At 42.0% G+C, this 12,092-nt stretch overlaps 1 protein-coding gene across 1 annotated transcript in view; it reads right to left on the bottom strand.

Moving 5' to 3' along the window:
* The window catches only part of LOC142291385 (uncharacterized), an 86,241-nt gene extending 84,359 nt beyond the window's left edge, over positions 1-1,882 (bottom strand). The window contains exon 1 of the mRNA XM_075335860.1: positions 1,741-1,882. Within this exon, the coding sequence (XP_075191975.1) occupies positions 1,741-1,759 (19 nt within the window). The 5' untranslated portion in view covers positions 1,760-1,882. The remainder of the gene's footprint in view (positions 1-1,740) is intronic.
* Between the last annotated feature and the right edge of the window lie 10,210 nt (positions 1,883-12,092).

Here is a 12,092-nt window from a genome sequence, read left to right on the forward strand (position 1 = left end):
TCAAAGTTTTCAACAACGATTCCCTGTTTGCCATGGCCCACGAAAGCATTTAAGTCTCCCATGATAATAAGTTTTGTTTTGGCGTCTTGTCAATTTCTTCTTGAACTTGATCTTATAATAGTTCAACATCTTCCTCCTTGGCATCTGTTGTTGGTGAGTAGACTTGTATAACTGTGAAATAGATTGGCACTCCTTATAGTTGTATCGCGTTCACTCTATCACTAACTGCATTGTATTTCAGGACAGCTGGCCAATTTGTGGTTAGGAATAAAAGCTACACCGTTTCGTTTTCGTCGAGTTTGCCTTGGTTCATGGTTTGTACGTTCCAAGTTCTGAACTCTATGATATCTTTGCAGCTTTTGATTTTCCCTTTCAACCAAGCGATTTCAGAAACAAGACGTCATTGCAGCTTTGATCCTGGCGCATCATGAGACTAGCTCCTACTCAAGTCGACCATTGGCTCTTCCCCAGTAACTTGTTGAGTGTCTACTCACCTAAAGGTGCATCTTCCAGCACTATATAGAATTCCTTTAGTTGTACTCTCCGTCAAGTTTTCTTGTCATAATACGGAAGAAGATTCCCAGGTCTTTCTTCCTTGTCCAGAGAGTAGACAATACAAAGACCATAAACGATATCTTGGACTAATCAGAGGGGAAAAAGTGAGCGTAGAATGTGAAGTGGATCTGACACTGATTTATGAACCGTGCCTGTCCTTGGAATTGGCATGCACCTTCAGGTGGATTTGTGATTAGGAATTCTAGACCTTCAGCTAAGGGGGTTTACCTTTTTGGGTAAACACCTGTTTAATTCCTGCAGGTAGTTGGTTTGTTTTCTTTCCCAGCAACTTTTTCTTTCACCTCTTTCAGGTTTCTGGGAGGTTTTGGTTAGCTTTTCCTCTCTACCTTATAAGAATGTGTTTTAGTTTTCTCACCCTGGGTTTTTGGATCTTCCTGTACACCTGCCTCTTCCTTTGTTGGCAATGTGTTGCAGCCTCTCCTCTAGTCCTTCAGGAGGTACGAGAAACCCATTGACAACCTTTCAGGGAGTTAGGTCTGAGGTAGTGTTTTCAGTTGTGTAGGTAGGGTCTTTCTAGTATATACAGCGACCAGTTAGGTGTTGTATTTCCCTGTAGTTTTTCTTCCCTTTTACTGTTACTCGTGTGTGAGTGTTTATGTTCATAACAGTTAGTTTCCCTAGTGCTGAGTTCCTTCAAAGCCTGTGTACAAGTGACAAGTGACCGAGAAGAAATGATGAAGGTAATGGTCGGTCACCAAATATTGATAAGATTTACACTTCTCTTTTGTTCATTCACTTTGCATTTTGTTAACTAATAAAAATAAACAACGTACACTTCTGTAAGTGAAAGCATTCTACTTTACAGCAATTTTTGCACACCTGCCTAAAACCTTTGCACAGCACTGTACACATACTGTATCAGGGACGGACACTGGTGCCAAGCTGTGCAGCCGCACATGGGCCCAAGGGGAACAGCCACATAGTTGTGCTATCTTGTCAGACTCCAGAGCCAGGAACTCAGGGAGATATTTTACAGGGGGTCTGGAGATTACAGGCATCACAAATCACAGAAACATTTGTGGAAGTAAGGTCTTTAGAAAAGAGCCAATTGGTTGAAGTTTGATCACGTGGAAGCAACTTATGTGTGTCCAGCCTCTTTGATCCTACTTATCTATAGTTATCAAAGTATTAGTGCATGTTATAATAAGTTGGAGGAGTTCTTACCGCCTGCTGTACTCCACATTGTTCCAGTAGTTCAGTCATCTGATGAAATAGGGTGCAGCGTTACTCCACACGTACACAGCCGATGAGCATGACGTCTCCGCAAGCCACTAAGGAAGTCAGGAGAAGGCACGAGAACAGGCAGCCATTCCAGAGAGCGTCTCAGCTGTATGAGCTGTTACTTCATCTCTCCAACATGCTGATTAATCATATACAGTGGGGGAATCACAGACAGATGCAAATTTTTACAGACATAAAACCACGCCTTTAACATACCACGCTCCCCCACCACCACCCCACGTCATGCCCTCAACATAATGCTAAAGAATAGAGAAAAAAAGGATAGATTGCATAGCGTGGATATAGTGTTTTGAAGTTGTATATACACATTGTAAGTGCAGCTATGGAGGTGACTGGAATATAACACATCAGAAGAACAACAGCAGAAGAGTGACTGCAGCTCTGGAGGTGACTGGAGTATAAGACACGATGTACCTGCATAATAGTGACAGCAGCTCTGAATTTGAGTAGAGGATACAACTTGATGCAACTGGAGTATAAGACACAATATAAAAGTAGAATAGTGACTGCAGCTCTGGAGGTGACTGTAGTATAAGACACAATATACATGCAGAATAGTGACTGCAGATCTGGGTGTGTCTGGAATATAAGACATGATGTAACAGCAGAATTAGTGACTACAGTTCTGGAGGTGACTGGAGTAAAATACAAAATATACATGCAAAATAGTGACTGCAGATTTGGAGGTAACTAGAGATAAGACATGATGTAACAGCAGAATAGTGACTGCATCTCTGGAAGTGACTGGAATATAAGACATGATGTAAGAGCAGAATAGTGACAGCAGATCTGGAGGTGACTGGAGAATAAGACATGATGTAAAAGCAGAACAGTGACTTCTGCTCTGGAGGTGAGTGGAGAATAAGACTTCATGTAACAACAGAATATTGTCTGCAGCTCTGGATGTGAATGAAGTATAAGACCTAATGTAACAGCAGAATAGTGCCTGCAGCTCTGGGTGTGTCTGGAAAATAAGACACAATGTACCTGCAGAATAGTGACTGCAGCTCTGGAGGTGACTGGAGTATAAGACACAATGTACCTGCAGAATAGTGACAGCAGCTCTGGAGGTAACTAGAGATAAGACATGATGAAACAGCCATATACACACACATATACACACACAGACATGTACACACAGTGTACAACCATATACACACAGACAACAGTACACACAGCGTACAGCCATATACACACATATACACACAGACATGTACACAGCGTACAGCCATATACACATATATATATATACACAGACGCCACCTACACACAGCGTACAGCCATATACGCACGCATATACAAAGATGCCACTTACAGCGTACAGCCATATACACACACATAACAAGAAAGCCTGCGGAGACACCATTACATGTTTCTCAACGCTGGCAGGAAACTAGCCAGGTCTATCACTGGGAAAGAACAACCACGGGAAGGGCAGTCTCCAGTCAAGGAGACCACCTAGGCCAAACATGGTATCCATCCACAGACAGCTGTTTTGGGGTATTTGCCCCTCATCAGTGTGGAGTAGGAAACTGGCCAGTGGGAGCATTGCCTAGTAGAAGACTACATAAGCAAGGATGTTTGACCTTAGGGAGATCAACATCCAACACCGCGGAGACACCATCACATGTTTCTCAACACAGTGATTCTAGAGCAACGCCCCCTGGGAAATATTCAAACCAAGAAAACCTGCGGAGACACCATCACATGTTTCTCAACGCTGGCAGTAAACTAGCCAGGTCTTTCACCAGGAAGGAACAACCCCGGGAAGGGCAGTCTCCAGTCAAGGAGACCACCTATATCAAACATGGTATCCATCCACAGACAGCTGTTTCGGGGTATTTGCCCCTCATCAGTGTGGAGTAGGAAACTGGCTAGTGAGAGCATTGCCTAGTAGAAGACTACATAAGCAAGGATGGTTGACCTTAGGGAGATCAACATCCAACACCGTGGAGACACCATCACGTGTTTCTCAACACAGTGATTCTAGAGCAATGCTTCCTGGGAAATATTCAAAACAAGAAAGCCTGCGGAGACACCATCACATGTTTCTCAACGCTGGCAGGAAACTAGCCAGGTTTTTCACTGGGAAGGAACAACCACCGGAAGGGCAGTCTCCAGTCAAGGAGACCACCTATGCCAAACATGGTATCCATCCACAGACAGCTGTTTCGGGGTATTTTCCCCTCATCAGTGTGGAGTAGGAAACTGGCTAGTGAGAGCATTGCCTAGTAGAAGACTACATAAGCAAGGATGGTTGACCTTAGGGAGATAAAAATCCAACACCGCGGAGACACCATCACGTGTTTCTCAATGCAGTGATTCTAGAGCAATGCCCCCTGGGAAATATTCAAACCAAGAAAACCTGCGGAGACACCATCACATGTTTCTCAACACTGGCAGTAAACTAGCCAGGTCTTTTACCAGGAAGGAACAACCACGGGAAGGGCAGTCTCCAGTCAAGGAGACCACCTATGCCAAACATGGTATCCATCCACAGACAGCTGTTTCGGGGTATTTGCCCCTCATCAGTGTGGAGTAGGAAACTGGCTAGTGAGAGCATTGCCTAGTAGAAGACTACATAAGCAAGGATGGTTGACCTTAGGGAGATCAACATCCAACACCGTGGAGACACCATCACGTGTTTCTCAACACAGTGATTCTAGAGCAATGCTCCCTGGGAAATATTCAAAACAAGAAAGCCTGTGGAGACACCATCACATGTTTCTCAACGCTGACAGGAAACTAGCCAGGTCTTTCACCGGGAAGGAACCTACACACAGCCATATACACACACATATACACAGATGCCACCTACACACAGTGTACAGCCGTATACACGCACATATACACAGATGCCACCTACACACAATGTACAGCCATATACACACACACATATAAACAGACGACACCTACACACAGTGTACAACCATGTACACACACATATACACACACATACACAGCGTACAGCCATTTATACACAAATATACACAGACGCCACCTACACAGCGTACAGCCATATACACACATATACTCAGATGCCACCTACACACAGCATACAGCCATATACACACACGTATACACAGATGCCACCTACACACAATGTACAGCCATATACACACACATATACACAGACGACACCTACACACACTGTACAACCATATACACACATATACACACAGACACACACAGCGTACAGCCATTTATACACAAATATACACAGACACCACCTACACACAGCGTACAGCCATATACACACACATATACGCATATGCCACCTACACACAGCGTCATATACCCACACATATACACAGACACCACCTACACACAGCGTACAGCTATATACACAGACGCCACCTACACATAGCATACAGCCATATGCACACACATATACACAGACAACACCTACACACAGCGTACCACCATATACACACACATATACACACACAGAAACACACAGCGTACAGCCATTTATACACAAATATACACAGACGCCACCTACACGCAGCGTACAGCCATATACACACACACATATACACAGACACCACCTACACACAGTGTACAGCCCTATACACAGATGCCACCTACACATAGCATACAGCCATATACACACACATATACACAGACACCACATGCACACAGCGTACAGCCATATACACAGATGTCACCTACAGATGCCACCTACACACAACGTACAGCCATATACACTCACATATACACAGATGCCACCTACACACAGTGTATAGCCATATACACACACATTTACATCTACATAGATATTTTCCAGTTGCGGATGTAACCGTATCCCACAATGCACTGCGGCACTGTCAGTTGCGCAGCCAAAGTTCACGCCCACATCATAGCCATGGTAACCAGGGACAACAGTGCAGGCGGAACCCAAATTGTGGGCTAAGCACAATTCTGTTCCCCGTCTAACATTGTGCTATCCATATCACATCTAGGTATAATGAGGTGTAGTGAGCAGTAAGGAGGCGTGGCCGGGTATGTCCGCCCTTGCCTGACATCGCCATGCCTTGAGCGATGTTGTGGCGAGCGACGAGACATAGCAGCACTGATGAGAGAAAGAAAAAAAAAATACATACACATTATGTTTATTTACAATAAAAATACACATATCCTTTAACACATTTAATTAGCCCCATAAAGCGCAAATAGTGTGACACATGTTCACTGCTCCTGTCAGCACCACTAAGCATAGACAGATGTTCATTTTACTGCACTCCCGATGCGATAGCATCGGGTTTATTTCTAGTGATATATAGACACCCTGTACAAGGGTGTGAGGAAAAAATGGCCTTTCTGTATATTCCCACAGCTAGCACATCATAGACAAGGAGATTACCCGTTTTTGTGCAGGTAAAGGTTGTCTGTATTGTTTTTTTCAGAGGTCCTAGATCAGATTTTGCCAATCTGTCCTTTAAATCTGGACTATGTCTATAGGATAGAAGAGGGGGATAGTTAAATTCCTCAACAGCAAAATGCTGCTTTGATAAAAGTGACCAGTGAATGCTTAAGATTCCAGAAACCTTTTCACTAGCAGAATTATATGTGGACAAAAAACAAATTAGTTTTATTACTTTACTACACAAACTATCTTGTAAAAGATCCCCCCGATTCAATGCTAAATCTCTCATTTTAAATTGGTATATCTCTTACTTAGGATAATTCCTGGCAAAAAAATTCTCACACATCCCTTCAAGGTGATCATCTATCTTGTTGCTACAGGATGCTATGCTCCTCATCCTAAGTAATTGCTAAGGTTAAAGCCTCAACTATCCTGCGTGGATGGTTACTGTTAAAGTAGTTTTTACAAATAAGTCTCTACACCATCCTCTATATAAACTAATTTATCTAAAAACTGCAACTCAACAGTGGAATACACCAGTGGGAATTTCAATTAATTAAAAACTCGGTTCAACTTCTCCTGGAAGGCAATCAATTCCTCCTCATTGCCCTCAAATAGAAAAAAAAATGTCATCAATGTAACGCCACCAGCTCAGTACATTGCGCCAAGAAGGAGAACTGTATGGTGGTTCTGTTGATGAATTTATGTACTGATGTTGGTCTTGGTGATGTATTCCTGTACTGCTGGTTCTGGTGATTTATTTCTGTACTGATGATGGTAGTGATGCTGTGTTTTTGTACTGATGAAATTTCTAGTGATGTATTTTGCTACTGCTGATTGTTCTGGTGATGTATTCTTGAGGTATTATTGGTTCTAATCCTGTACATATGTAACAATCCATAACTTGCAAGATTACATGATACCTGGCTATGTTAATAAAGTATTGTGCAGTCTGACAAGTTAAGGGTTACTATATTTTTATTTATGTTAGGAGCATTAAAGGGATTGTGATGAAAATCTGGAGTCAGACTTCTGAATTTTCACAGTGCATACAGCATGCTTAATGGATTCTCTGGTGCCGATAGCGAGAGTGGAAGGTCATGAAACTGCACATATGCAAGTTACATACTGTACATGTGGTCACATGCCAACTGGACATGCGTGGCCTCATGCAATACAAATGACTTGAGTGAGGCCAGACACTTCTAGTTGTAATGTGGCTGCAAGTATGCAAATGACATTCTTGCACTCGCATGATCGTCCACTCTTGCCACCTAGACAGGAGAATCCGAAAAGTGTGTAATGCATGCTCTGTGAGAAATCGGAAGTCTGCAGTCACCTAGAGTAACTGAAGACTTTCATCGCAAACCTGGACAAGCCCTTTAATTATAACATTAAACACTGTTTCTTAATGGTATGTATATTAAAATGAAAAACATAATAAAAATGTATCTGATTAAAAAAAAAACCCACTGTTGCTTGCCCAATCCTAACAGCGTGTAATATACTCACTGTGAGAATTCAGCTCTGCTTACTGGTTCCAGTAATTATAATATGGCCGCTCCATTCATATGCGATTTTTATACTTATGGTCAAGTGACAACTGACTTTCTTCCTCCAGGAGCTGTGGTTTTCCACTGAACATTGAGAGATTAGGAAAGCAGCTCATTGGCACATGACTGTAAGTGTGCAAATCGCATATGAATGAGCGATCACATGATGACTACTCAAACCGCATGGGGGGCCGCCAAACTGAATTCTTCCCCAAATTTGCCAGAGAAATCCAGATCCGCCTTTGAGAAATGTGGATAGATACAGGCCACAAATGAGAGACACGCTTGTAATATTTATGACAAGAATGACTTCTTGGCAATCTCACTAGTCTACCTCAATGCAATCAGCAGCCAGGGATGACTCTGTGACTAGACATATGACGGTAGTCATTGTTTAGGAAAATCTCAGTCCTTACAGATGGCTGAGAAATATTCCTCTTCTATCGTCTATTATGTACAATATGAAAATATTGTAAGAGATAGCGGGACTTGTGTGACGAATGCCGAGCAAAATATTTCATTCTAAAATAACACGATTAGTTTAAAGAAGCCTGGAACATAATGAGGGCAAATTTACAGAACACATCTCTTAAAACATTTAAATATATTATATTAAAATGTTCTCATATTGAGTATACAGCTCCCACAGTATGTATTCCTATGTGTCCAAAGTCACAGTTCATTGTCTCCTAATACTAAAAAAATGCCCTCTGAACACTTCATAAATGGTGTAGTTAAAGGGAGTTTGTCAATTCTCAATTTAAACAACTTATTCAGTTCTGTAGGGGACTTAGCTCCTGGAAATATCCTATGTCCAGTATAGATTTCCATTTGCCAGCTGTATAGAAAATCTGTGAATGAGAGAACCTCAGTAATGCCAAGGACTTAGTGCACCAGTCTTTTTTCTCAATGGCATAAAAAGGCAATGAGAAATAACTATTCTAATGTAAGCAGCTGTAATACCTCCTAAAGCAGGGTTCAGACAAGTGCATGAAAAAACTATCCAATTTTTATCCCGAAAAAATGGAGGATTTTCATTCTTATTGTCATCTGTATAATATCCATGTGTCCATTTTGTGCATCCATATAGCATACATTTTTATATATACATATACAGTCAGGGCCAGAAATATTTGGACAGTGACACAAGTTTTGTTATTTTAGCTGTTTACAAAAACATGTTCAGAAATACAATTATATATATAATATGGGCTGAAAGTGCACACTCCCAGCTGCAATATGAGAGTTTTCACATCCAAATCGGAGAAAGGGTTTAGGAATCATAGCTCTGTAATGCATAGCCTCCTCTTTTTTAAGGGACCAAAAGTAATTGGACAAGGGACTCTAAGGGCTGCAATTAACTCTGAAGGTGTCTCCCTCGTTAACCTGTAATCAATGAAGTAGTTAAAAGGTCTGGGGTTGATTACAGGTGTGTGGTTTTGCATTTGGAAGCTGTTGCTGTGACCAGACAACATGCGGTCTAAGGAACTCTCAATTGAGGTGAAGGAGAACATCCTGAGGCTGAACAAAAAGAAAAAATCCATCAGAGAGATAGCAGACATGCTTGGAGTAGCAAAATCAACAGTCGGGTACATTCTGAGAAAAAAGGAATTGACTGGTGAGCTTGGGAACTCAAAAAGGCCTGGGCGTCCACGGATGACAACAGTGGTGGATGATCGCCGCATAATTTCTTTGGTGAAGAAGAACCCATTCACAACATCAACGGAAGTCCAGAACACTCTCAGTGAAGTAGGTGTATCTGTCTCTAAGTCAACAGTAAAGAGAAGACTCCATGAAAGTAAATACAAAGGGTTCACATCTAGATGCAAACCATTCATCAATTCCAAAAATAGACAGGCCAGAGTTAAATTTGCTGAAAAACACCTCATGAAGCCAGCTCAGTTCTGGAAAAGTATTCTACGGACAGATGAGACAAAGATCAACCTGTACCAGAATGATGGGAAGAGAAAAGTTTGGAGAAAAAAGGGAACGGCACATAATCCAAGGCACACCACATCCTCTGTAAAATATGGTGGAGGCAACGTGATGGCATGGGCATGCATGGCTTTCAATGGCACTGGGTCACTTGTGTTTATTGATGACATAACAGCAGACAAGAGTAGCCGGATGAATTCTGAAGTGTACAGGGATATACTTTCAGCCCATATTCAGCCAGATGCCGCAAAGTTGATCGGACGGCGCTTCATAGTACAGATGGACAATGACCCCAAGCATACAGCCAAAGCTACCCAGGAGTTCATGAGTGCAAAAAAGTGGAACATTCTGCAATGGCCAAGTCAATCACCAGATCTTAACCCAATTGAGCATGCATTTCACTTGCTCAAATCCAGACTTAAGACGGAAAGACCCACAAACAAGCAAGACCTGAAGGCTGTGGCTGTAAAGGCCTGGCAAAGCATTAAGAAGGAGGAAACCCAGCGTTTGGTGATGTCCATGGGTTCCAGACTTAAGGCAGTGATTGCCTCCAAAGGATTCGCAACAAAATATTGAAAACAAAAATATTTTGTTTGGGTTTGGTTTATTTGTCCAATTACTTTTGACCTCCTAAAATGTGGAGTGTTTGTAAAGAAATGTGTACAATTCCTACAATTTCTATCAGATATTTTTGTTCAAACCTTCAAATTAAACGTTACAATCTGCACTTGAATTCTGTTGTAGAGGTTTCATTTCAAATCCAATGTGGTGGCATGCAGAGCCCAACTCGCGAAAATTGTGTCACTGTCCAAATATTTCTGGACCTAACTGTATACACTGTATATCAGCAGTTAAAAAAAAACTACAAAAGCCAAGAACAGTTTTTTACGTTAAGAACTGCAATGTATCTGTACATATTGGATGCTGTATGGATTATCTCCCCCATAGGCTAGAATGGGCGAATCTCCTCCAAAATACAGAGGTGTATATGCTGAAATGTTTACACATGGTTGCTCGATCCATGTGAAAAAACACCGCCCTATTAAATACCATTGACTACCAGCCATACTTGAGCCTCTTTTTAGCTTTGAGATCATATTAGAGGACATATGTATAAATCATAGCTGCCATGATTGCTCTATGACATATGCATAAAGCCAAAGAAAAGCGAGGGGAGATGTCATCATTTCTTATTGGGACATTATTAAAGAAAGGACTGACTGTACATTAAGATTCAGATTTTGGGACATTTGTGACCAGAAACAACGTCTATGATGCAAATAGTTAACTGTATAGAGAATTTCAGATAAACTGTACATGTTGCAGGGACAGTCTTCATAACTGAGTGACTTCACAATAGGAATAAGATCATTCTTCCCATCTGTTTCTGCATTACTCATACTGCATATTATACACAAGGCTGGGAACAACAATTACTTACTAATGATCCTAGAATAATTAAAAAAATAGCTTTCATTTCACACAATCATACACGTCAGAAACAGTGAAACATTTTATATAACGTTTGCCTTTTTTTTAATACAAAAATGAATAACATTTAACAACTTAATTAGTTTTCCAAAATTTGTTAGTGCCCAAAATGTGAATCTGCTCAGTTGAAACAATAGTACGTACCACATGTGAATCAGATGCACAGGAGCCGATGTGGGTAGGGGCACAGCTGAACTGTAACCATGGTTGGCTTAAGCCGGTTTCAGACATCCGTGTTTCAGGTACATGTCACATCCGTTTTTAACATGGATGCCACACGTACCCATGTTATTCTCCGGAGTTACACGGCCGTGTTTTCACATGAAAACAAGAAAGCCTGCGGAGACACCATCACATGTTTCTCAACACTGGCAGGAAACTAGCCAGGTCTTTCACCGGGAAGGAACAACCATGGGAAGGGCAGTCTCCAGTCAAGGAGACCACCTATGCCAAACATGGTGTCCATCCACAGACAGCTGTTTCGGGGTATTTGCCCCTCATCAGTGTGGAGTAGGAAACTGGCTAGTGGGAGCATTGAATATTTCCCAGGGGGCATTGCTCTAGAATCACTGCGTTGAGAAACACGTGATGGTGCTCTGTGGTGTTGGATGTTGATCTCCCTAAGGTCAACCATCCTTGCTTATGTAGTATTCTACTAGGCAATGCTCTCACCAGCTAGTTTCCTACTCCACACTGATGAGGGGCAAATACCCCGAAACAGCTGTCTGTGGATGGATACCATGTTTGGCATAGGTGGTCTCCTTGACTGGAGACTGCCCTTCCCGTGGTTGTTCCCTCCCGGTGAAAGACCTGGCTAGTTCCCTGCCAGCGTTGAGAAACATGTGATGGTGTCTCCACAGGCTTTCTTGTTTTGAATATTTCCCAGGGGGCATTGCTCTAGAATCACTGCGTTGAGAAACACGTGATGG

Source organism: Anomaloglossus baeobatrachus, chromosome 1 (assembly GCF_048569485.1).
Source record: "Anomaloglossus baeobatrachus isolate aAnoBae1 chromosome 1, aAnoBae1.hap1, whole genome shotgun sequence".
NCBI lineage: Eukaryota > Metazoa > Chordata > Amphibia > Anura > Aromobatidae > Anomaloglossus > Anomaloglossus baeobatrachus.